At 49.9% G+C, this 27,272-nt stretch overlaps 1 protein-coding gene across 14 annotated transcripts in view; it reads right to left on the reverse strand.

Annotated features, from left to right (window-relative positions):
• The window catches only part of RAP1GAP2 (RAP1 GTPase activating protein 2), a 210,508-nt gene that overhangs the window by 107,646 nt on the left and 75,590 nt on the right, over positions 1-27,272 (reverse strand). For 7 of the 14 annotated variants that reach the window (XR_006890588.1, XR_006890589.1, XR_006890590.1 and 4 more), the window contains exons 1-2: positions 27,113-27,266; positions 22,522-22,626 (exon numbers count right to left, since the gene is read on the reverse strand). The exons of 2 other annotated variants lie outside the window; for them this stretch is intronic. Coding sequence is in view for 6 of the 12 variants with exons in the window: in XM_046675333.1 (XP_046531289.1) it covers positions 22,522-22,626; positions 27,113-27,219 (212 nt within the window). In the remaining 6 variants the exon portion in view is untranslated. Of the gene's footprint in view, positions 1-22,521; positions 22,627-25,905; positions 25,959-27,112; positions 27,267-27,272 lie in introns of those variants that run through there. 5 more of the 14 variants (XM_046675337.1, XM_046675335.1, XM_046675340.1 and 2 more) reach the window with 3 other exon arrangements.

A 27,272-nucleotide genomic window follows, 5' to 3' on the forward strand; every position in this document is an offset into this window, starting at 1 on the left:
CTCAGGGGTCTACACACCCCCCTTAAGGGATGAACTGATGGCAGAGGCCAGGGCTGCCCTGGAGGTGTACCAGGTGCGACTCTGCCACAGGCCACACCCTTGGCCGTGAGATGTGGCTGCATGCAAGACCACAAGGCGGCCTGGGGGATTCTAGGTGCCTGCAGCCTCGAAGGACATGCTAGCTTCTCTCTGGTGGCTTGGGTAAGGATGGCACTTCCCAGGAGAACCCTGAATCCCTAAACTAGGCCACGGGCAGGAGAAACCACAGGAGCCAAGAGGAGCAGGACACGACAGGGCAAACCAGCATGGAGATCCAGCCACGGCCCCTGGTTGGAGACAATAGCCTCCTCCCACCTTACTCTCAGAGCTGATGGACCACCCTACTCACACGGGCAAATCTCCACACTCCCAAGAAATAAGCCTTTACCAGACAGACATCTTTTAGAACCGTCTGATGCTGTTTGGTTCACACATGAATAAGAGGAGATTCTGAGGGATTCAGCATGGGTCTGAGGGTCACAGGGTCAGAAAATTCGAGAGTTGGGCCTCAACCCCAAGATCTCCGACTCCAATTCCACAGCCCTTTTCCAACACAGTGAGAAAGCCAGCTCCCCTGGCCTGAGCACCCCAGCAGGATATGAAGAGAGGACGCTGGCCAGCACCGTCTCATGTCCTTTAAGCCCAAGTTCTTGGAGATCAAGGGTGGGCTGCGTGTCTCAGCGTGGGCGGTGACCCTGGATTATTTACAAGCATCTGAGAAGATGATCCAGGCGGGAGAAGGGGAAATGCAAAAACCCTCCAGCAGGCCCAGCACGCCCACGTGAAAGACCCATTTGCCAAGTGTTAACTGTGGGCTATGGGTTAAAACAGATACAGAATAAAGTGCCATGGGGACATAGAGAAGGGAGAGCCAGGCCTCCCTGGGAGATCAGCTAAGGTATCACAGAGCAGGTGACAGCTGAGCTAGACCTGGAGAAAACACATCCCTGGCACTTAGCAGGCCCTCAAAAAGGAAAAGTGAGGGGGCTGGCCCCCTGGCCTGGGGGTTAAGTTTGGTGCACTCTGCTTTGGCGGCCCACATTAGCAGGTATGGATCCTGGGAGTGGACCTACACCACTCATCAGCCATGCTGTGGTGGCGACCCACATACAAAATAGAGGAAGAGTGGCACAGATGTTAGCTCAGGGCTAATCTTCCTGAAGCAAAAAGAGAAAGACTGGCAACAGATGTTAGCTCAGGGTGAATCTTCCCCAGCAAAAAAAAAAACAGGAAAAGTGAAATTAGCCAACAGTCCTCAGGGTTGATCATGAACTACATCCTGTCTGAAGTGATCCACATATCCTTTCTCATTCAATACTCACAACACCTCTTTGCAGGAAATATCACTAACCTCACTTTACAGATGGGGAAACTGAGACTCAGAGAGGTTAACTTACTTGCCCAAGTTCCCACAGCTGGAAAGGAGGAGAGCAAAGCTTGGACCAGGCAGTCTGGCTCCGCAGTCCACGATGTTAACCACTGGGCTGCACAATGGGGAGGAACAGGAGAAGAGCGTCCGCAGCACACTCTCCTGGAGCAGGGTGCACACCTCCATGCTGGCACCTGAGGTGATCTGGAGTGGTCTTTATTGTAACAGTTACTTATTGATCCTTTATGGTGACCTCCTATTGTGGCAGCCCACCCCGATTCTCCTTTTGTGGTAGTGACATAATGTTGCTTCTAAAACAAGTTCATTCAAGTTTTAAAAACTGAGCCAGTTAAAGGAAATCATTAAGTAACGAATACAGGTGGAACACAGACATGACAGAAACAGTGAAGCTGGCTTACTGACGGCTGAAGTTCGGGAAACACGCAGTGAGCAACCTGAACTCTATTTCGTGGGCAAAGGGGAGAGGCAGATTTCGAAGGCAGGGCACAGCCGACCTGCAGGGCTTTGCTCCCACAGAGTGACCAGAAGGGAAGAGGATGGCATGGGAGGGGCTCCACTCTTCTTATGGCCATAGAAATGAAACTAAAGGGTCTGATCCATAAGGCATTTCAGAGGCAAAATTAAAAATGCTTGGTGACAGAGTAAAGGAGGAAGAGAGAGCTAAAAACGTGAAGACTTGGGTTTCAGATAACTCAATGACTGATGCTTCAACCACAACACAGACTGAGGAGGAGAACCGGGTTTGCAAGAGGCAGATGATAAAGCATTCATTCTGGACACGATGCAAGTCAGGAGCCCCTGGGATACCCAGGTGGGATCAGAAAAGAACTGAAGCCTAAACAGAGAGACAGGTGTAAGAAGAACAGAGTGGAGGCTGAGGCCATGCGAGGAAAGGTCCCCAGGGAGAACAGGTGGGGATGAAAAAGCAAAAAGGAACAGGAGCCCTCGGCAGGGCAGGAAAGGAGAGGTGAGAGGGAGGACACTCCCAGATGGAGTATGGAAGCAGAGGGAGGGGCAAGTGCCAAGGAGGCAGTGGCGGGAAAGTCACCCCACTGGACCAGAGGCTCCATTTCCCCAGCACTAAGGAAATAAACTACGTGCGCGTGTCACCCAGCCCTAATGCGCTGCATCACTTGGAAACTGCTGAGGGAGCAGCTTCCCTCACGTGGTCAGCGGTTCTGCTTGGCACTGCCTGGCCTCAGTTGAGGGAGCTACATCACGGTCACGGCAAAGGCAGCCAGCTCACAAGGTCATGGCAAAGGCAGCTTCAGAATCCAAATCACAAAACCATGGAGTCACGAAGGCACAAAATATCAGCATTTTCCCAGCCTGTTAGTATTTCTTGACCTGGATGGCAAGTATGTGGGTGCTTATTTTATGATTGAGTTTGGATGTATGACATGTATCACAATAAAAAATAATTTTTAAGTAGTTCTCTCTGACTTCCCTTAGGAGAGATAGATATGGATATGGATTTAGAGATAGAGATAGAGACAGATATAGTGGTAAGCCTGTTGAGACTTCCATGATGAACATATCAGACTGATTACATGCATTGATTTTGCTTCTTCTGAAGCCTCTTAAAATAATAGTTTTTTAAAAAGTGTGAACTGACAAGAACAAGTGTAATGGAAAAGGAAAATTCATCCTCCAAGGGATTAGAGGTGCCTGGAAGACGGACCAGGGATGCATGACGTGGGGGAGTGTTTGATACTTGAGACACTGAGCCTTTATATCCCCCACCAACCTCAGGTCACTTTCTCAACAGCCAGGTGACCCCCCAACCCCCACCAACCATGAGAAACTGAACAATCCCTGAGAAAAGACAATATCTGGGTTCCTCCATTGGAAAGGGCAGCTTGCTACCTGATCATCACCCTGAGTGGAAGCCCCCAGGTGGCACACCAGCCCAAGCGCACAGAGCTGCCAATCCACTTCCTAGTGCCTCACTCTTGGGTACAGGGAGACAGCCAAGGATGGCCAGACGTTTGAAGAAAGGCTCCAACATGATGGAGAGATGTCAAAACAATCAACAGGAACCTGAAGGAAACAGACAATGCAAGGAACCAATAGAGACTTCAAAAAATACCATAAAGTAATACCCTCAGAGAGACAGGACAAGATTTTGTATTCATGACACAAGGAGAGAATGCTATAAAAATGGAATGATCAGAAAAGAAAGAGATCTTAAAAAAGAGAAATATGACTGGAAGACTAAGTTGAGGAAGTCTCCCAAAAAAGTAAGACAAAAAGACAAAGACATGGAAAATGAAAGAGAAAAGATAAACACATCAGAGGATCCAATATCTGACCAATGAAATTTCCAGAAAGAGGAGGTAACAGAGAAGAGAGTGGTAAGTTGTGGTAACTAGTCTCCAAGTTGGCTCCCCTATGAGCACTTCTCTTGGTATTGATCCCTTGTACCCCTCCCTTGCTTTGAATCGGGACTAGCCCTGTAACTCAGTTTTGACCAATAGAATGAGACAGAGTAACATCACTTAACTTCCAAGGCTGAGTCATGGGAACCCTTGAAGCTTCCACCTTGATCTCTAGGAACATTTGCTCTAAGCAAAGCAAGCCAGTATGTAAGAAGTCTGACTATCCTGAGATTGCCATGCTGTGGCTACCATATGGAAAGAGATATCCAGCCAACTCCTAGATGTTCCAGACATCCCAGTCCATGCAAGTGAAGAAACTATCTTGGACATTTCAGTCCAGCAGATGCCATGAGAAGAACCTAGGAACTAGGCCAGAGCCAAGGCTCCCCACATATAGCCCCAGCTGAACACCCAAGGCATCTCCAGCCACATGAGCCACCCAAGATGATGTCTCAGACATTGTGAAGCAGAGGTAAGTCATCCGTCTCCAACGCACCCCACCTGAAATCCTAACACACAGAATTTGAGCATAATGTTTGAGTATATGTTTCCCCATAACAGAAGCAAATTATCAGAGAATCAGCACAAGAACACTTCCCAGAACTGAAGGAAGGACCTGAGTCTCTGGGTCCACCAAGTACCCCGCAGAGTGAATGACAAAAGACCCACCCCAAACATTGTCAGGAAATTTCGGAAGACCTGGGTAGATGAACCATCTTCAATAACTCCAGAGAGAAAATATAAATACACACCATATGCGAAGGAATGTAAATCAGCGCATCATCAGACTTTTCAACAGCAGCTCTAGAATCTACTAGTCAATGATGTAATACCTTCAAAAATCGGAAGGAAAATTATTTTCAACCTAACATTTTATACTCAGGCAAACTATCAACCACGTGTGAGAACAGAATAAAAACATTCTGAAATATGTAAGAGCTCAAAAAAATGTACTCCCTTGCACCCTTTCTCGCAAGGCTACTATTAAAAAGCAACCGTCTATTAGAGGACAGAGGGCTCTAGAAGTGAGGTCTCCTCATGGAAAGAATAGAATTGATAGGATATTTAATGGGTGCAAGCTTTTGGTGGGAGAAAAACAATTATTCAAGGAATTATAGTAGAATAAAAAAACTAGTAAACTAGAAAAATAAACATAGGTACATAGAAAACTATGCTAATGGGGGAAACATGAGTTAATCATTAACTCCAGGAAAAATAAAAGGTTATACAAGTAAGGAAACATAATTATAGCACCCTCCTGGGCTCAACAATAAACAATACTTACGCAGTCATAATAAGTAAACATTAACTATTGAATTGAACCAAAAATGGTGCTACTGGGAGGACACACAGCTTAGTGGTCCCAGGTCTTGGCTGAATTCCTAGTTAACCCTAGGAGAGAAGGCTCCCCACCTCCTAGTGCCCAGCACAAGGGGTGTGTGAAACCATCCATGCAAAGAAACCACCCCACAGTCTGTTGGCATTGGGAGTCACCCTATCACAGAGCGTCCTGGCCTCCCAGCTAAGCCATCACTCCACCCCACTCCAAGACTGTGCCTCTCAACTCTGACCTATTCTCAGTAAGTTATTACTCAGTGAAATATCAGATTAGGGATTTTCATCATTGGTTCAAACTAAATAGTCTTAGCAGGGACAGACCATAGCATTTCAAGGTACACACATCTGGTCTTTTCAATTAATAACGTTATTCCCTATCTGTGAAAGTTTCACTCATCAGAAAGACAAATGCTTGGAGGTGGTTTCCAGTACTGAGACAGGGCACATGGCCCATCCTCATTCTTGCATCACTGGGAGATAAAAGTCCAGGGCAAGGGAGTCCACCTGCAGCCAAGCAACCAAGAGTAGCTGACTCAGGCCACAGGGACCAGGGCTGCGATCTCATCTCACCAACACGCTCTTACCCAACCTACAGAATCTAATGCATACGAACCAAAACCAGTGACATCAAAACTCTTGCCTCCTCCCGGCACTGGCTTCCTCCTTGTGGACATTAGGAAAAGAAGGAACAGATAACTATGAGAGCCTCCAGGGGCACACTGGAGTCTGGGCATGACCCTTGCAGTATTCTCTGGCTAGAAGTTTTGGAAAAAGGGCTTGGCAGCCTGGAGCACCTCTGGATAACCAAGATCTCCAAGTGATGAGCAGAAACCCATGCCCCTGGCCAGGCGCACCTCCCGACTCAGTGAGAACAGAGGGCCTTGATGAGCCACCCCTGTCTGGCCCCTTCTCTGGTTCTAACATGCACTCTGCCTGCCAGCCCAGTCCCCAACATAGTGGCTGGTACTGAATGAACTAGAGAATGAATAAGCAGTGGGGGGCTCATAGACCCTTGGAGCTACTCATAGACCCTTGGAGCTACAAGACTAAGTTAGAGCAGCATGAGCAGGCTGCTGCCATTGCCACTGCAATTTGATCCATTCTCTGTTGTTGCTTTGACAGACCTCGACTCCCTGCTCGAGAGTCTGAGACAGAGACAACCCATTCCCTACCAGTTTTATCTGTCACCAAGCTCATGTCATCTCCTGGGAACTGATTCTGCTCCTGACCTTGGATTACGCCCCTGGTCACCATAGTAGAAATAATAGAAGTATCCTTCATCCTCATCCTCATCCTCACACCAGCTAATATTTATTTAGCACTATGCAAAGCTCTTTACATGCATTATTTCATTTAATCTCCTCAACAACAGTATGAGGTAGACAGAATTATTCTCCTACTTTACAGATGAAGAAACTGAGGCTTGGAAAGGTTATACGACTTGTAGAAGGTCCCACAGCAAGTAAGTAGGGGGCAAAGCTGGCACTCTAAGGGACCCTGAAGGGCAAGTTCTAGATGGCCCCCCTTTGTCGAACTCCTGCTTTGGAGGCCTAGGCATCGTTCCAGCTGCCACCCCAGCAGCCCTGGCCTCCGAGAGGGGGCAGCTGAGGCACCAGGATCATTCATTAAACCCTCTGTTGAGGAAAGTGTAGTTCAAGAGCCTTGAGGGTTCCCTCCTACACCAACCCAAGGTCCAAAAGCAATGCTGCTTGGGAAAAGGACCTGAGATGACTATTTTTTTGTTTAAGAGAAAATTGTTTTTTATTTGCTAAGTGCCTGCAAAAATATCCTTTCAAATACAGATAATCCATTCTAGATTGTTTCAAAGAACACTGCTAAGTGAGAGACCATCCTTCTATTTCTGATTTCTACATTTTCATTGTAAATATCAATACATATTCATTGGGAAAGAAATCCAGACAATCCAGAGGCATCTAACGGAGTGGCCGGGGTGTGGAGAGAAGCTTGCCATGTGTGCCTTCTGTTCTGCTCATGCAACCCATCAAACCAGAGCACACGAGGCCCCAGGGAGCAGACCCAGCACCTGCCGCAGGGAATGAGGGCTGAGGAAAGGCTGCTGCTGTGGTCTTCCTGCTGAATCGCTTCCAGCTGCCCTGGTCACTTAAGTGACAAGATGATGCATCAACATCAACAATGCTGGAAGGGCCTGCCCACGAACACAGTATTGTTCTCCCCAGGAGGCATGAAGTGGACCTCGAAAGGCAGCTGGGACCACTGAGAACCAAGCGTCCCTGCCTAGGGCCTCTGTCGTACCTTCCAAGATCTACTCCAGGCCCCAGGTGGCCAGACCACACAGTGACAGGACAAGGCCATTCCTAGGCCAGCCAGAAAACCATCCAATAAGTAGGGGCTGCTCAAGCCCCTGGACTCAGAACTTAGTGCATGTGACAGGACAGGAGGAGAAACCAAGGGTGAGGACATGGAGCCTCTTTCCACTGGAGGAGCCGGCACAGCTTCAAGACTCGGTGGGACACCCAGGCCCTTCGCTGGCCTCCAGCGTGCCCCTGCACAGCGCCTGGCTCCTGGGGGTACTCAGTAACTATACGTTGAATGAACTGAAGAGCTGGAGGGCTATGTTGGTTCAGTGCCCCATAAGAAAGCATGATGAGAACATTCCAGCCAGATCCTCCAAGAAATGTGTCTCTCTGCAGGCGAGGCTATAGTGCTCTGGAGACAGAGACTGTCTTAGCCATCTCCGTACAGCCCACAGGGCCCAGGGCAGCATTCACACGCTATAGGCCCCCCAAAAATGTCTGTTAAGACTTACTAAGACCTTACATCCATATAACAATGTGCACTAATGACATTTATCATCACCTTCTCTGTCAAGCACAATTCTGTGAAGATGATCAGGACAAGGGGTATGTTTTCACCCTATATATAGATGAGTCAGCTAAATGATTTGCTAAAGGAAACACTAGTTAGTGGAGGAACTGAACTCAAGCTCAAGAATTCTGACTGCAAGATCTGTGTTCTGAGCTATCCCGCTTATGTAGGGGCTGAACGAGTGGATGAACGAGGAAAGAATGAATGAAAGGCTGGCTGCAGCCCCTCTGATCTCTCCCACCGCTGCCTGCCCGCATTCTCTCAGCCCCACAGCAAAGCAGGGAATTCAGTGCACTTAGTTTTCCCTGCTCCATCAGGGTCCCATCATGTGAGGAGGGTTCTCAGCTGCGGTGCAAATTCCAAGCTTCCAAGGACCCCCTGCTCCTTACATCCTCCCGCACCTTCAACAATGCTGAACAGTAAATTCCTGTCCAGCCAAGCAAAGGACACAGCCATGTCCTTGTTGGGGTAGCACGTGGTGCTTTTGCATGGTTCACCTGGGTCTGTTAGGCCAGGAACACAACAGGCCACCGGGTGGAGATGGCCCCCAGCAAATCCTCCCTGTGGTCCCGCGCCCTCCCTGGGGAGAAGAGAGCAGGCAGAGGTCGACTCACCAAGGAGCCCACGGTCCACACAGATGGAGGTGATGCGGTACCTCGTCTAGCTTTGCGACTGCTCAAAGGCTGGCTGACATCTCCTAGTCCCCTGCTGTCCTTTCTGGGTCCCTCTCCAGACCAGAAGGTAGGCAGGGAGTAGAGAGAAAGGGCCACCCACCCGCCTATCTGGGTCAGAGCCTCTGAGGCCTGGCTGACGAGGCCCCAGGTCACACGGAAGTGCCCTGGGATTCTCCACCAATGGCCCTGGGCCGCAGGAACAGAGCCGGCTGATGCGCAAAGCTCAAAAGCCAACTCCCAAGGGAGGCAGCAGCTTTATCCTGCTCGAGCTGCAGATGGAATACGTAAATGAGATTTTTTTCAATGTGTTTGTTTTACAGATTTACAGAACGGGGGTCAGGGCCAGGGGGAGAAAACAGGCAGAGGACGAACAGGGAGAGAGAAAAGAGAGGAAAGACAGGGTAGAGAGAGAGGGGAGAAAATGGAAGCTTTGGGAAGCTTTTAGATGGAAGACACTTTCCTCCCCATCAAGGCCAAAATCCATCAGTTAAAAGGCCGCGGAGCCGGAGAAGCCGCAGCAGGCCAGGAGGTACCCAGAACAGAGGCCTGCGGCAGGAACCACAATGGAACCACACACAGGGCTGGGCCAGGTCCTTCTGGGTCCTCGAGAACCCCGACGGAAGTGTCAAGAGTGGAGGAAACCTCTGAGTCTTGCTCCCTGGGCGTCCCCAGGAGGAGCAGCGGGGGTGGTGCCAGGTGTCACATATGGCGTCTCAGTGTCCCAGGCCCATCTGCACAGAGGAAATGCTTTTACCCCACGCCTGGGGAGCTCAGAAAAGGCTTTGCTGCCCTCAGAGCTGCCAGCTCAGCCCTCGACTGCCCCCACCGGTTCAGACCTTCACCCGAAAGGCCATTCTCTCCAGCTCCCTAGCCCCACCCACATGGTCTCCTGGGTCTGGAGACTTTGAAATGAAGAAAAGACGGAGGCGGTCCCGCTGTTCTGCTGCCAAACCCCACCTTACCATACTCCCGTCCTCAGAAGAGGGGCTGACAGGCCTCCTTACCCCACTCCTCCAAGGCAGAGGGCTCTATGAGGGAGCAGTCATGGGAGGGGCCCTCAGTAAGAGCACAGAGAGCTTCAGAGTCCCCATTTCTCCTCCTCGGGAATCTGGCATTCATTCAGCAAGTATAAAGCACCCACTATGTGCCAGCAGAGTGCCAGCCACTAGGGATATGATGTGAAGAAGTCATGCTTGAGCCCCCGCTTCCCTCACCCAAATCCTCCAGTGCATTACTAAGTCCTCACCACCTCCCAGATCAGCTCTGGCTCTCTCCACCCTACCCCCTCCTTTCAGTGGCTCCCCATCACCCTTAGGATCACACTCAGCTCTTTAACCTCAAGAGCCCCTTGTCCCGGCCCATCCAGCCTCATCTCACCCCTCCCGCTTCCTCTCCTCACCTGCACCCACCAGGCCACAAAATTTATCAGTTCCTCCACTGAGCCCCCCTCTCATTCACATCAGATCCCTCCGTCTAGACTCTTCTCCTCACCCACACCCCCTCTACAGACTTTGTCTACCTGTGTCCCATTCATCCCCAAGGTCTCTGCCACAATGGCCCTTCCTTGAGGGCCCTGGTGCTCCTCCTGGATCAGGGCCCCTGCGTTCTCCACACCAGGGCACCCCACCCGTCACAGCACTCAGCCCCTCAACTGCAGTGACCTATTCGATCCCTTGTCTTTCCAGCTGGACCATGAGCTCCACAAGGGCAGGGATTGGGCCTGCCTCATCCCAGCTGGATCCTCAGCACTTCCCCAGCCTCAAGGACCAAAGTATAATGGGGGACACGGATGCACAGATGGACAATTACACTGCCCCCAGGGAGCTTAGAGTCAGGCTCAGAAGGGAAAAGAGAATGGATGAGACCAGCTTGAACGCATGGGCGCCAGAGGGATTCAGGGCAAGAGAGATGGTGGGGCCTGATCTGAACGGGAGAGGGTTCAAGCCAAGGAGAGGGACCAAGGAGGAAGAGGGACCTTTGATGTGAGAAGGGCTTGAAGGTGGGGCCAAGTCAGGTACCTGCAGGGGGCAAGGAGGGAGGAAGTGGGCAAGACCAGTGCCCATTCTGACTGTGCCACACCCTCTGGAGATAATTTTTTATAAGGTTTTTTTTTTAAGATTGGCACCTGAGCTAACAACTGTTGCCAATCTTTTTTTTTTTTTCTGCTTTTTCTCCCTAAATCCCCCCAGTATATAGTTGTATCTTTTAGTTGTGGGTCCTTCTAGTTGTGGCATGTGGGAACACCGCCTCAGCGTAGCCTAATGAGCAGTGCCGTGTCAGCACCCAGGATCCGAACCCACGAAACCCTGGGCTGCCGAAGCGGAGGACACAAACTTAACCACTCGGCCATGGGGTCAGCCCCTGCAGATAATTATTATAACCTCACTGAGCACTGGCCAGCGCCAGCCTCTGGGCTCAGTGTGTTATATACACCATCTCATTGACCCTCACAAGCACTATTATTACCCCATCACACAGATGAGAAAACTGAGGTCCAGAGAGGTGAAGTGCCATGCCCAAGGTCAGCCTGCTACCAAGCGGCTAAGTGGGATCTGCACCCATGTTCGCCCGAGACCACAATGGGGATCCTGGGCAGCAGAGACACCCAAATGCTCCCGGACAGCGGATCCTGACAGTTGCACCAAAACTGGAGAGTGGCCACCTCCTCCTTGAGAACCAGAGTTGTCTGGCTTCCCTCACGTGCCCCATGCTGGCAGCTGCCTTCAGGGAAAAGGCTCCCACTCAGTTTCTTTGTGAGGCTGTTAAACCAGCAAGGTCAGAGCCGTAGCGAATGAGCCTGGTGAAGTAAACACCCACCCACCGTCCTGCCAGCTGTCTTAACCAATGCCCTTGCCTTGGCAGGGATCTTTCATGGCAGTAACACAGCTTCCGGAGAGGTAGGGAGTCCGTCCCCTCGATGCACCCTCTCCCTACTCAGTCTCACTACACCAGGGCTGAGTTTGCTCAGAGGCCTCTCCTCTGAGCTTCAGACCCCACTCTCAACTGGACATCCCCATTTGGGATCTCACGGCACCTCAAACTCAACATGCCCAAAAGTGACCTCATCGTTTCCCCCAACCTGTTCCTCCTTCTGGGTTCCGTCTCTCAGTTAAAGGCACCGAGCACTCCTGACTCTTCGTCCTGCCTTACGCTTGACATCCAAGCCAAGGACCCCAAGGTGTCCAAGGACCAGCAGCAGGACATCACCTGGAAACTCATTTAAAAGGCAGACACTCAGGCCCACCCCAGACCCAACAATGGGAAGCTGCATTCGACAAGACGCCCAGGTGACTTCTGGGCACAGTCAAGTATGAGAAGCCCGTCTCTGGTAAGAACAATCCTTTCTTCCTACCACCCACTTTCCTCTCAGGTCCATCCACATCCCTCCATCCCCCCTCCACATCACCTCCAAGCTACTGACGTCTTCCTGACCAACCTCCATAAGCCCACTCTTGTCCTACTCTGGTCCCCCAGGAGCTAGAGTGATGCTTCGAAACATAAATCTGATCCTGGGAGCCACCTACAAAAGACCTTGAAATGGCATCCCGTCACCCTCACCATGAAGACCAAATTCCATGCATGCATTCATGACATTTTTACTGAGCATCTTGTATGTGCCGGGCACTGTTCCATGCATTCGAGAGAGAAGAGTGAACAAAAGAAACAAAACCCCTGCCCTCATGGAGCTTACAATCTAGTGGGAAAAGAGATAATAAATACTTAATAATGTAAAAACTTTTTAAATATCAAGTGGTGGCAAATGCTATGAAGAAAAATAAAGCAGAGAAAAGTTTGCAATTTAAATAGAGTCATCAGAGAAGACCTCGAGGAAAAGGTGACATTTGAGGGAAGGCCTGAGGGCAGTGAGAAAGCAAGCAATGAGGGGATCTGGGGTGGAAAAGCATTCTATGGAAAAGGAACAGCAACTGCAAATGTCCTGAGGTAGGAACATACCTCAGTTGGTCAAGGAACAGCAAAGAGGCCCATGTGGCTGGTGTAGAGAGAGCAAAAAGTAAAGAACAGGAGCTGAGGGCAGAGAAATCACAGAAGGCACGGGCCTGTCAGGTGGTTTGGGCTTGGTCAGTCTTGAGTTTGAGCCTCTGCTCTCCTTTCTCCCTTCTCCTAGTCCACCCTCCTTCCCGCTTACAGGTCATTCATTCTTATGCATCCAACTCAACCACCTGGGGCCCCAGGTGAGGACAAAGTAAAAGTTTAACTCTCCCCAGGAAAAGCCAAGACATTCTTTTCCCCCCAGGTAGCAGCTATAAATTTTTCTGAAATTCCAACCATTCCTCCCTCCTGGTTTTAGTCTTCAAGCCTCTCCATTAAAATGCAAATGTCCAGGCTAGCCAGAGGAAAGGGAGCCTGACCTGGGCAGCCAGAGTACTCCTCATCTTCCCAATAGTTAACCCACAGGGAGACCGATCGTTCCCAGACACCAAGCCCTTACCTCATCCAGCCATCAGATTACAGAGTCTTCTACTATCACACTCCACAAAGGATCAAATGATTCTCCCAGAATAAGGTAATTTATCCACAGTCGTAGAGCTAGAAAGGGGAAGAGCCAGGATCTGAACCCAGGCCATCTGACTCCAGGGCTCACATGCAATAGGGTTTTGGGGGGGTTTTTTTTTTCAGTTTCTTCCACTTTTTTTTTTTTTTTTTTGTCTGTTAACTTTTCTCACTTTCTTTTCAGTGTGGTAAAACGTAACATAAAATTTACCATCTTGACCATTTTAAAGCATGCAACTCAGTGGCTTTAAGTACATTCACAATGTTGTGCAATCATCACCACCACCACAGGTCTAGTTCCAGAACTTTTTCATCACCCCAAAAGGAAGTTGGTCTGTTGACTTTTGAATGAGCAATACATTAGCGTGGCTCAAAAGCCAAAAATTATTAGAAGGCACATAGTGAAAAGCTTGGTCTTATCCTCATTCTAATCTGTCCAGTGCCCACCTGGCCTGTGAAATGATTTTTCCACATCCTTCTGCAGCTTCTTTATGCAAATATAAGCCAATATGAAGATGGAGTCCTATTTTCCCCTTTTTTTATACAAAAGGGAGTCTATTGTACATTCCATTCTGCACCTTGCTTTCTTTCCTAAAATATCTTGGGAAAACTTTCTATCAGCCCACAGAAAGCTTCACCATCCTTTTTTAAGTAACATAGTCGGCCACGGCATGAATGTGAATTAACTGAGTGAACCAGGTCTCTGTCGACAGGCATTTGGTCGTTTCCAATGTTTTGGTTTTTCAAATAATATTGTGGTGAATGGCCCTGACCTATATTATTCCACGTATGTGGAAACATACATGCTGGATAAGGTCCCAAAGTGGTTCTCTGGGTCAAAGGGGACGTGCATGCATACTGGTCACAGGTGTTGCCAAATTATACTGCTTATGGGATGGTACCAACTGATCTCCCATTAAACAGGTATGAGAATGAGGGCCCCGTGCTCACCCAACACACTGCGCTAGCCCCCCATGGCTGGAACCAGCGCCGAAGCAGCTTTTGTCTATGGGTTTTGCTTACCCAATTCACTTGACCCCTTCCTCTGGCAGCAAAATTCCCCACCTTTACTTTAGAGAACTGCTCCTCTCCCACAGGAAAGGACTCTTGTGATCACAAGACCCACATCAGCCACAGGAATGAGTCCCTGACTGAGGCTGGGCCAATCATTGTTTCCCACCCCCACCTCAACCCAGGGATTGATACAGAGATGGACATGGCATTCAGCCCAATCAGAAGGCCTCCTTGGGGTGTGTCTAACTGGAGCTGGTGGAAAGGAGCTTTTTTCCCCTCTCTGAAGGAAAAGGGGTTGAGATGTTAAGCTCACAGTGGTCTGTAACCATAGTTCCAACATCATGGGGAGAGATGACCCAAGAGAATGAAGTCAACACAAAGAGAGCCACAGATACAAGAGACAGAGAGGAGGAGAAACTGCTTATAGTCCTGGATCCAGCTGTTCCTGAGGCCAGCCCTTTTCACAGATGGGTTATGCCAGCCAACAGATCCCCGTTTTGTTTGGCTAATTCAACCTGTGCCTCTGTCACTTTCCCCCAAGAGTCTTGACTAATATACTATATATAAAGTATAATCCCAATTTTGTTAAAGAGAAACATATATAGATGCAGATGTAAGCATATTGTGTGGGAGGGTATGTGTTTGGATAGAAAAAAAAGACCAGAAGAAAATATATTAAATGTTAATAGTGGCTATCTCTGTAATCCCCCATCTGGGATTGCAGATGATTTTTATTTTAGTCTTTGTACTTTTCTGTGTTTTCCAAATTTTCTGCAAGGAACACGGATTTTAAAAATATAATAAACATTTCTTTAAAAAATCATATTGGCAAGAAGCAGCCCAGAGAGCACTCAGAGGAAGGTTCTGAGAAGCCTGCTCTGCATGGTCGGCGCACCCAAGGTGGCCACTGCCCATCTCAGGGCCAGCTGGCAGGTCATTGAGGGCATCCACATTGTGGTCACCAAACCCAAGCTTTCCGTTGTGTGGTCACAGTCTCTGATCTGTGCCCAAAGGTCAGCACAGAGCCAAGACTTTTTCTCCACACTCCTGGAACCCATGCTGAGCCCCCATAAGTCCCCACGACCAGCAACCACCACCGGTCCCTTCGGCCTCCAAGGAGAGCCCCACCAGGCACTGGCAAAGGCCTGTCCACAAACCTGCAACTGCAGGAAGGGAGAATGTCAGGATAAAAGGGGAGCTCACACGAGGTGGCCGGGTCCCTCCAGGGCCTGCTCCCCGGGCTGACCTTCCCCAGCAACACACGATGGTCAGTGGGGGTGTATATGTTTGGGCAGGACAGAGTCCTTGGGGACTCCAACTTTAGAATATGATCTGTTAGGGAAGGGAGGGCCGTCGCTCCCCTGGGGTCCCCAAGGCACTCTGGCTCCAAACCCATCTCAGTTTTCATGAAGGCCAGGCTGGAGCCACCCCCTCCCGCCCACCCCATTTTCAACGAGAGAAACACTCTCTTTTATCTGTTTTACATATTAAGGTTCTGAATAAGATTCTTCTTTCTTTTACTACTTTAGCCATTTTTAAGTATGCAATTCAGTGGCATTCAGTGTTGTACAACTGTCCCCACTATCCATTTCCAGAACTTTTTCATCACCCCAAACAGAAATTCTGTATCCATTAAGCAATAACTCTCCTCCCCTCATGACCCCAGCCCCTGGTGACCTCTATTCTACCTTCTGTCTCCGTGAATTTACCTCTTCTAGACCCCATATAAGTGGAATCACACAATATCTGCCTTTTTGTGTCTGTCTTATTTCACTTAGCATAATGTTTTCAAGGTTCATCCATGTCGTATCAGAATTCCATTCCATTTTTCTTGGCTGAAGAATATTCCATTGTACAGATATACCACATTTATTTCTCCATTCATCTGCTGAAGGACACTTGGGTTGCTTCCACCTTGGGCTATTGTGAATAATGCTGCTATAAACACAGGTGAACAAATATCTATTTTGAGTCCCTGCTTTCGATTATTTTAGGTATATACCTAGGAGTGGAATTGTTGAATAATATTTTTGTTTACACAAATAATTGGATAAAAGAACAAGTCAAAATCATTCATTAGTCCCGGTCCCATTTTACAGATAGGGAAACTGAGGGCCACAGCTTAAATGCCATCTATACTGAGGATCACATGGTTCTGCTTCCCTGGGTTTTTCCATGAGGCTTCAGGCTGCCCCTCGGCCCTTCTACAGTTATAGTCTTGCTATCTAGGGGTCCCTACCTCTCATCTCCCCGAGACCTCTGCGGGGCCTGGGCCTCCAGCAGGGGGGGGGGTGGGTCACAGAGAGCCAGCCCCACTCTCAGCCAGGGGTTGTGACCAAGAGCACCCTTTGGCTAGCTGGTTGGAGGGAGCAGCAATCTGTATGCAAGAAATCCAGACTTTCTGGGTTAAAGGGCAACTGGGCCCACCAAGCACCAGCAAAAGAGGATAGGGAAGCATTATTCAACCCCAGAGCTGAGAGACAACCCTGAGTCAGGCCAGGCTGTCCTCCCAGATGAGGTCCTCAATGTTCTGGATAGAGTCAGGGAAAGGGGGGCCTTGGGTGGTCCCTCCTCTCTTTTGACCCCCAGAGCACCTGTCACCTCTTTTCCAGCACCACCATCTTCTGTCTTGGGTTTGCATCACACGCCTGGTCTCTCCTTCTGGAGCACAGGCTGCATGAGGCAGGGAGAGTGTCTTATTCTCCTCCTGGACCCCGTTGTCCAGTGCCGGGTGCACATCTGGCACTCCACGAATATTGATGGAAATGAATTGAAACAGCACGAATGAACGTTTGGAACACAACCCTTTGCTAAGCAGGACTGCTGCCTGCATTTGCATTTATGGAGGAGAAACAGGGCAAATGCTGCAGAGGGGGGTGGCAGCACTTTCCAGAATGGGGGGGGGGGGCAGTCAGAGGAACCGAGATATGGAAGCCAGGTGTCCCCGTTCCCATCACTTGCACCAATGCCTGTGTCCCGCCTCCCCGTGGCTGTGCCCTTGGGGGACCTTTTCAGCTATCATTAACTGGCCCTTGTTGATGTCACACTCAGAAGTCCTCCTGGCACATCTGCAGATCCAGTTTACAGAGACAGCCTGTTTCAGTCACCTCTTGATTCACACAGTTTCTGCCTTTGCATGTCAGATTAAACATCTTATTAAAATAAAGTTCTATTAAAATACAGATGGCATGGGTAACCCGGGCTCCAGCCCAGACCTTCCAGTTCTGAGAGAAGTGGGAATTTCTGTTCTAATTAGTAAGGACAGCAGCCAGGAGACCTTTCAGCTTATCTGAAGCCTGTTAGGTCAGACCCTTCCCCCACCCTAAGCTCCACCATCCCCTCCAGTTCAAAAGAAGCCCAGCTGCCCCAGGGACCCATCCAGTCCCTTCCTTAAAAAATAATGAGAGGGGCCGGGCCCGTAGCCGAGTGGTTGGGTTCATGCTCCGCTGCGGCGGCCCGGGGTTTCACCGGTTCAAATCCTGGGCGTGGACATGGCACCGCTCATCAGGCCATGCTGAGGCAGCATCCCACATGACACAACTAGAAGGACCCACAACTAAAAATACACAACTATGTACCGGGGGGCTTTGGGAGAAAAAAAGGAAAAATAAAAAATCTTTAAAAAATAATAATAATAATGAGAATGGGCTAAGGTGCCGCGGTTCTTAATGTTTTGAAATCTTCTCATAGAGCTGGTATGTATTTCATACACCTGAGCTGTATTGCAATCCACTTCGTAGATAGTGAAAGTCAAGGGCAGAGAGGTCAAGTAATTCAGCCAGGGTCACCATGTAACTGGCGATGGAAAAAAAGGCATAGAATTTGGCATCCCAGCTCTGCTGTACAAGCTGAGTGACACTGGCTATGTCACCCCTTTTGAACCTTAGCTTTCTCCTCTATGAAAAATGAAGATGATGATAAGCATCGTGCAGAGAATGAAACAAGATAACAGAGGTGTAAGTGCCAGCCCAGGGCTATGCCCAGAGTGGAGCACAATACAAGCCCCCATCGCGGTGCCTTCTCTGTGATTCCTGAGTTTTTGTATTGTAATACACAGCCTCCCATAATTTCTGTTATTTTATTTGGGGGTAATTACGGAGGGGGAGGGAGCAGGAATGTCTACAGGCAAATTAACACTGGCCATTCTGCAGCTCCTGCAGGGAGCCCAGTCAGGCTGCCAGGACCCCTCATTTCCAATCACACTGGACCAGCCCAAAACCAGGGAAGCCCAGAGGGCACACAGGGTGGGGACCCAACCTCCAGCTTACAGCTCAGTGAGTTCACCTAGCGCTCCCCAACCCTGAGCCTCCTGCTTTTCACACTGTATATCCAGTCCCCCAGGGGCGGGGCAGGTGACACAGGTGTGGCCAGGGATGGGTGCTGTGGTGAGCAGGGGGGCACTGGCCCTGTACTGAACCGGCAGCTGGCAGTTTAGATGTGATACAGGAAGGCAGGCCCAGCCGATGCTGCCAGAGCTTCTGATTTCTCAAGAGAAGACTGAAACATAGATTCCTAATGTGGAATCTTCCAATTTTAAAATATCAGCTTAAAAGGAATAAAAACGTACGTGGGCCTAACAAAACCCCTCGAGAATGGGCAGGGCTTTGCTCCGGAGCTGTTCCCTGCCGTATCCCCAGCACCCAGAATGGTGTCTGGCGCAGAGTAGATGCTTCATGAAGCTTTGAGGAATCTGCAGGGGCCAGTTTCTGACCCCTCCGCCTCAGACTCCAAATTCAGGTGCTGGGTGCTGCTGTCCCCACTCTCTGTAGACAGGACAGTGTGGCGTGGTAGCACATGACAGTGAAAAATGAGGGGGTCCTGCCTCCACTCTTGCTAGGTATCTGTCCTGGGAGGCAGGTGAGAGCTGTGCCTGGTGCTTATAACAAGAGGAAGCATCACAAGGTCCCGATTCTACCACAAGGCAGTCAGTGTGGCTGGTAAAGATATTTACAGCAAAGAAACAGAAAAAGGGGGAGGAGGGGAACGACAGAAGAGGGGGCAGCTCCAATCAATGGGCCTGCTCCCTCCTGCCTTTGGAGAAGTAGACTGACCGTGAGCCCTGGCAGGGTCAGCCCACCCCCAGAGGACTCCGGGAAGGACTTGGCTGGAGCTCCAGCCTTCATGAAACAGAGTGTTCATAACCGATAAGCTTAAAAGCAAGTGACAATTTTTCAACCCACCCTTGCTCCAAGGGCAGTGAATAAACACAGCATCGGCTCCAGGTTCCCACTGAGAGTGTCTGGAAGGAGAGGGGAAGGTGAAACCAAGCTCGCTCGCCCCTAGAAATCAGTGTGAATTCTTTGACACCATCCTCTTCAGGGTTGAATCAGGACTCCCAGGAACCCCAACTCACAAAATCCTAGACATGCTCTGCCCTTTATCACGGGGTCAAGGCTGCCCCAGGTACCAATCAGCCACAAGAGCTGGAAAGTTCTGTATCTTCATCTGGGTGGTGTCTACATAGCTAGATGCACATGTGGCAATTCACTAGCTGTACCCTGAGATTTATGCCCGTGCTGTATGCATGTCACACTTCGGCACCTTCACAATAACAGCAGCTGCAGCAGGTCTTAAGCACTTCTCAGAAGCCAGGCGCTGTGCAAGTGCTTGTCCTGGGTTCCAAATAATTTAACAGTTAAGAACACGGCCTCCGGACCTCAACAGACCCAGGTTAGAATCCCTGCTCCTCCACCTCTGATCCTGCCCCCAGCACATTCCTCAGCCTCTGAGACTCTGTCCCTTGGGTGAAAAACAAAAATAACTCGTAGAATTAAGACAGATATGCATGTAAGCCCTTAGCACAGGGCCCAGCACACAGTAGGCCTCAAAAGGTGTTGGCTTGTTACAACCATTCAACCTTCAGCAACCCCAGGACATTGGCAGTGTAGGGTCCACTTTAATGTACGAGAAATGTGCCCCTTGCTTCCAACAGTGCCCCCCAAACCACAGGCATTGCCACACCATCTTCCCAATTTTTCCAAAATCCATGTACCACCTGACTATTACTTTTCTTAACACTTTTCTTTGAATTGACTCGCGATTTTTTTTTGCTTAAACAAATTTACTTCTTAAAAATGTTATGTAACTGTCGTACATGGAAAACCGGCATCACTTGCCAGAATTCATTTTTTAAAATAGCTATTAAAATAAAAAGCACTTGTCCACCTGAAATCGTCTTGCCTGCCTCATTTACTTTTTATGGACTCGGAAGGCAAGGAAACTGTTTGCGGGGCAGGCGTGGGGTGGGGGGGGCCTCAGCTGCTTAAAATGACTGAGAAACTTCCTGAGCCCTTCGGCAGCCCCCGTTTGCACAGAAGTGATTTTCGTTGGTTTAACCGAGCAGGCCTGGCAAGCCCTCTATTTGGCAACATCCTGGTAACCAGCCATCTGTGCGCCGTGCAGGCTCCAAAGAGATAAAGCTGCATTTAGAAAAAAATATATATTCACCAGTGGCGACCGTTCACTAATTCAGACGCCCACTGGCCCCTCTTTGGCATGAATGAAGGGAGCCCACCTCTGCCTACCAGACGGCAGCTCCAGAACGCGAGATCTAGGAACCCTGAGTGAGGACAGCCCTGGCACTCGGCTCCAGAATCAGGATGGTCAGAACCGAGCCTGGACCCTCACATCTCTGGGTCCGCAAACCACACAGAGGCAGGGAAGGCGTTAGAGGAATAACAGTGAACCACAAGTGTGCCGCTGATCAGCTGCATTTCTCTCCAAAATCTCTTCCAAAAGGGAAGGAAGGAAAGCGAAGGGAAAGACTCCCCAATCTCAGACAAGAAAAGGGCACCTTGAAATCTGTGTTGGAGGGCGCTGCAGTATTAAGAGGACCTCGGGGTCACAGGCGACGTGTATTTTCGGCCTGGGGAGTCGGCGAGTATCGTGAGCATGCATTCATTCATTCAGCAAATGTTTACTGAGCACCTCCTATTCTGGGCAAGGGGGACCCAGAGGGAAAAAGGCCGAGTCCCTGCTCTCACACAGCTCGCGTTCTAGGGCAGGGAACAGTCATTAAATCGTTTCTTACATAAGCTGATACCAGCTAATAAGCGCCGTGGAGGAAATAAATGAGAGACAAGCAATGGCTGGAACGAGCTGCTTAGACTGGATGGTCAGGGGAGTTCTTTCAGAGGAGATGGCATTTGAGTTGAGAGCCCAACAATGAGGAAGCCTTAGTCAATTAAGTCACCGTAAACAGCATGTGTAAAGGGCCTGGGGCAGGAACAAACTTGGCATGTTCCAGAAACAGAAAGAAGGCCTTTGCAGCTTCAGAAGTACAGCGGTCACAGTGAGGGAAGGGGAAGGGGTAGGAGGCAAGATCAGAGAACCAGGCAGGGGATGCAGGCAAAGCTTCAGAGTTTGGATTTCATTTAGAGTATAACGGAAAGCCTATGGAGAGCTTTCTGCAGTAGAGAGACTTGATTTTATTTGAATTTTTTAAACTCCACTCGGGCCGCCACATGGTGAATGGATAAGGGGGACAAGAAGTAAGGAGACCAAACAGGAGATTAAAATACTGGCTCGAAAGCAGTCTAATACACTCATTTATGCTTCAAATTCTGTCCCTTAACTCTAAGTGACGCTAACTCACAGTGAGGTTAAAAATGGGAAGCTGGCTAATGGGAGATGTTTGTGCTGTAAAGCAACGACAGCCAACCGGGTGGCATTCAGACATCAGACAAGAGAGGGCAAACAACAGGCCCCTCCACAGAGGGCAGGACCAGCCACCTCCTAAGAGGAGAACAAGCAGCCATCTGTTCTGAGGCCAGGAAGTGGATCAGCTCCTGCCTCGTGCCCCTTCCAGGCCTGGGACTCTGCAACTCCAAGGCCAGGACTCCTGGACACCACAGGCTCAGACCCTGTCTCCAGCCAGCTCGCAAGGCTGTCACTGGCTCTCCCACGGCAGAATGCAAGTGTCCTCCACAACACCAGCCTTCAAACCCTAAGGAGAAACCAATTAACAGCTCAAAACATGACAAAAACAGACAAATGAGACAACCTCCAACGGCACGGTCTTGCCCCCAAGGGGCCGGCCCCGTGGCCAAGTGGTTGAGTTCACGCGCTCTGCTTCGGTGGCCCGGGGTTTCGCTGGTTCAGATCCTGGGGACAGACATGGCACCGCTCATCGGGCCATGCTGAGGTGGCATCCCACATAGCATAACCAGAAGGACCACAACTTCAATATACAACTACGAACTGGGGGACTGTGGGGAGAAGAAGAAGGAAAAAAAAAACGATTGGGAACAGTTGTTAGCTCAGGTGTCAATCTTAAAAAAAAACTCATACCTGATTCTGATAGAGTCCCTAAAACTAAATACCAACTTACCGTAACACAGGGAACAGAAGAACATGTTGAATGACACCAAGAGACACCACCCATGAAATCCTGACTGTGAGGAACCCCCTATGATCATCTAGTTTCTTCAAGAAACTGTAAGGGGGAAAAAAAAAGAGCTGGAAGAGAAAACATAGATAAAGAGAAAACTATCACCAATCACACTGGATATTTTGAATCCCGACTCAAAAAGGCTTTTGAAAAATTTCATGAGACAATTGGGGAAATGTGAATACTGACCGAATATAATATTAAGAAATTATTCTTGGGGCTGGCCCGGTGGCATAGTGGTTAAGTTCGCACCCTCTGCTTCTGCAGCCGGGGTTCGCAGGGCACAGATACATGCACCTGTGGTCAAGCCATGCTGTGGCAGCATCCCACATATAAAGTAGAGGAAGATTGGTACAGATATTAGCTCAGGGACAATCTTCCTCAAGCAAAAAGAGGAAGATTGGCAACGGATGTTAGCTCAGGGCCAATCTTTCTCACCAAAAAAAACAAATATATATTGTTAACTGAGGGGGTTTGATAATGGTAGTGTTATGTTTTTTAGGAGAATTCTTATCTTCAAGATGCAGACTGAAATATTTCAGAATGAAGTGATATAACGTCTGGGATTTTCTTCAAAATAATCTTGTGGAGGAGTAGGTTGGTAAATAAATGAAACAAGATTGGCCATGGGTTGATAACGGCTGAAACTGAGTACTGTATTACACTGTTCTCTCTACTTTAGCCACACTTGAAAATTTCCACAATAAAAAGTTTTTTTAAAAAAAGCTAGAGATGGACTTTTTCTAATAACCTACATAGGAATAACCCACCAGACATTATACCCCGCAATGGAGGGATCAGATTCATCAGATTCACTGTTCTGCCCCCTAGAACCTGCCAGTAGTGATTTGCTGAATGATGAGTGAATTAATGTTTTCCTCCTGATGGAGGAGGGAAACCCCATAGTGGGAGTTGTCCCAAAATAACTGCCCCTGTAAGAAGGGGATTTCTTTTTCATTTATGCTAGTTGACCTCTCTCCAGTTCAGAATGTCACACCTGAGTCCACACCGACTTTATCCACACCTCTCAGAACATACACATCTTGACCCCGTTCCTCTGCCTCCATCCTTCCCGCCAGAGGCATCTGTTTCTCCCCAGAGGGCACTGCTCCTCCCACCACCCACTTCTGTCATGACTGAGGTGGTGCTCTGGCACCTACCCTGATCTTCCACACCCCTAAGAAAGCGGGCTCTGAAAATCAAAGCATTTTAAAGGGCTCTTCATGACAGTGGTTTCCCAACTGCCGTCTCCAAAGAAGGCCTCATTCAGGTGCCCCCTTAGAACGATGCTCAGATCTGATCCCCTTTCAAACACGCCACTGCTTTCGCAAGATCACCGGTGATGGAATCCCTGGAAGACGGTCAGAAAGCAGCAGAACCTCCAAGTTGTTCCACAACTCGAGAGAGAGTCATCAAGTCAAGGCTGATGAGCACCACACCCATTTCTCCAGGAAGCAAACTGAGGCGGGAGCTGTGAGCACAGTTCTCAGGACCTACCAAGAGTGCCTGGGAGTCTCCTGATTCTGGGCCCATATGGGATACCTGTGTCATGACCATCCTCCCTGGCACACCTACCTGCCCCCACTATGCAATATTTCCCATGTGACCTGGGAAGAAGGCAAGAAGATGACAAGGACCCCTGGGCCATCACTGCAAGCCACACAGGACCATTTCATCTCTTATGGCCAACTGCCAGGAGTGTTATCTGCACAAGCCTGTCAATTAGAGGTGCTGGGAAGATCGATGGATGAATCAAGCCTTCTGGGAAGGATGAAAAAGAGGCCTGAGTCTGACCTGACCCTGTGATGAGACAGAGGAGGAAAGAGGAACTCAGCAAATTTAACACCCAGCATGGAGTTTGGGGAGTGCTTAAGAGAGGCTGGCAGCCGCAGCTGCTCCAGACCCCCCGTGGCCAGTGCCCACAGAGCAAGGGTCAATAGTGTGCACTGCACTGATTTCAGACGCTCGAAGACAAAGAAGCTCCAGATTACAGTAAGGGAAGCAAAGGTCATTTAGCACCAACATGAGATCAATCTCTCTTTCTCCTCAGGTAGGTAAAGGCCACGGCCAAATCAGGATGGCAGGAGAAACAGCAGAATGGGATGAAGGCAGGGGTGGGAGGGTCACCACTGTCTGCCTGCGTTGCAGGGAAGAGCACGTGCATCCAGCAGGAAGGATAAGATGCCATGAGCCTGGGGCATCCTTGCCAGCCAATCTCTTCCTGTTCCCTGTCCAGGTCCTCCCCTGTGCCTCACTGCAAACCCCCCCCCCACCAGATTATCGCTGCCCAGGCCCAGGCCTGCATGGCTGCCTCCTCGGCCCAGCCATGGCTGGTCTTGACTACTGGTGGGGCTGTCACCACCAGACATCTTACCTTGGTTTCTGGGGGCACAGGCCCAGAGAGAGGAGAACGGGAGCGGTTCTGATCACACCTCTCCATCCTCGTGCAGCCCTTCCTACCTTTCAGATGCACCTTCGCCCACATTATCTCACTTGAGCCTCACAAGCCCTTTGTGTAGATGCAGAAACTGAGGCTCAAGGAGATTAAATCTATATTATCACATCACAGTCAATGGATGAGCCAGGACTAGAACTTCTAGCTCCCTGTGCAGGGACTTTTCCACCCCACTACACGTTCTATACTCAGAGATAAGAACTGGTCCAATGCATCTGCCTTTCTATCAAGCACCTCTTCCTTCTCATTCCTCAAAACAGGCCCAGGTTGTCTCAGAACAGCCATCCCATATCCTTCTGACTTTAGAGGGTTGGCTTGTTCACCCCCCTCTACAGATAAGATGCTGAAGGGCGGAAGGGAAGAGAATTAAAATCTAGGGGAGAACTGAACCCAGACCTGGAGCTCTGGGCTCCAGAGGCCTGCTGGCAGCTTTTTCTGCTAGACGAGTGTGTCCCCCCAACGTCAGCCATTCCTACATCACCTGCAGGATTTCTGCCACATTGTCTCCTGTTTGTACTATTACCACTATTTTTATTAAACAGTCTCATTCTTGTGACTTAATGCATTTAATTTAAAGTGATGCTTTATATCACCACTGCAAAGGGGAAAATCAGTACCACTGGCCATAACCAGAAGAGAATCCTAAAAATAAATAGTACAAAAACAACCTACAGTGTAGGCAGGCCCTGTTTCCCATTTAAAGGCCCTGAGCCAGAGGTCTGCTCTCTCTTTGTTATAAAAGGGAGGTTAGCAAGTGTCAGAAAAGTGTTATAGCCAGACTAGCACCAACCTGAAACTTTCCCCTTGAAGAAATCACAAGAATTAGCAGAGAACCGAAAAGGGAAGACCGTTCTCACTAGGTGACTCACCGTTATTTCATGCTTAACCACCGTAGGTCATTTCACTGGAGATTCACCCTACTCTGTGGGGAACATCGAGTTAGACTATAATATAGGAAGGGGGACAGGCAGCACGGGAGACAGCTGCGCAGGGGGAACCCATGCCAGCTTCTCAAACTGCTCCAGTTCATTGCCTGCCACCTCCCCCAGGCACGCCCAGCTCCTGGGCAAGCCCAGGGGCCACCAGTCACCACCCAGGTGTCTCTGGCTCTGCTTCCGGTGTCCTAGCCCTTGTCTTACACACAGTGCCGCACTAACCACTCCAAAACACCTTCGGAAATGAGGATCCAGCAGGGCCACCAGAGGTTACCCCAAATCCCCACAACATCTCTGTGGACAGTCAGCTCCAATGACCCCCAGTTGCTGGGAAGCTTTGGGCTTGTGTCCCCCAGCATGTGCCAGCCTGTGAGGGCCGCTCCCGGGGTCTTGTGGACATCAAGCCTGCAGCTGGGTGCTGGAGCCCAGGAAGTTGCCCCAGAAGCTCCTTTGCCCACTCCAAACCCCACACCTCTCACCCCATAGGTCATCCAGGTATCTCTGAAATACCCCGAGAGAACGATTTTCATCACTCAGGAGCAAACATTTAGGAGAGCAAACCCAAGAAAGGTGAAGAGTTAAAGACAGAAGACCCCAAAGGCAGGGAGACACGGAGGTGGGAGGAGGAGGAGAGTGGGGTGGAAAGCAGCCTGCAAACTTGCTCCTTGCCTGCCCGCACCTTGCGCAAAGCAAGCAGATCCCGGCCTGGCTGGCACCTCGCGGGCTCAGCCAAGTTGCAGAGAAACAAATGGCATCCCCAGCGCATTGGGCCATTCGGGCTGGGCCAGGAACTGTCGCCCGAGTCGGATCAATGCTACCCGCGCTGCAGGCTATGGGAAGGGCGCCACGATCGGCAAATGCCGGGAGTGGGGGTAACAGACTTGGTGCCCCGCTGTTGGGGATAAGCCCGAAGGGCCCTCCCAGCCGCCCTCCGCCCCAGCCAATGCCCTGCCTGGGCTTTCTCATAACAGCCAGCGTCTGGGGCAAAGCTCCGAACTCGCTCCCCCGACGGCGCCTGGAGTAAGAGGTTTTTTCCCGTCCAACGCGGAGCCAAACGCCCTTTTGGAAAAGTCCACCCCAAAGAAAACGGGAATTGAGCACGAGAGCGGAGGGAAGAGGAGGTGGCTCTGCCAGCCTTTACCTTTTCTCTTTATTCTGTTTTCGGGATTTGTGCAGGAGTCCGATGAGCACCACGGCGGCGCGGATCCCCGCCTTTCGGCAATGCATCCTGCCCGCCGGCTGGGACATGGCGAGGCCGCCGGCGGTGCCCGGCCGCGCCCTCGCCCTCGCCCGCCCGCCGC

Source organism: Equus quagga, chromosome 11 (assembly GCF_021613505.1).
Source record: "Equus quagga isolate Etosha38 chromosome 11, UCLA_HA_Equagga_1.0, whole genome shotgun sequence".
Taxonomy (NCBI): domain Eukaryota; kingdom Metazoa; phylum Chordata; class Mammalia; order Perissodactyla; family Equidae; genus Equus; species Equus quagga.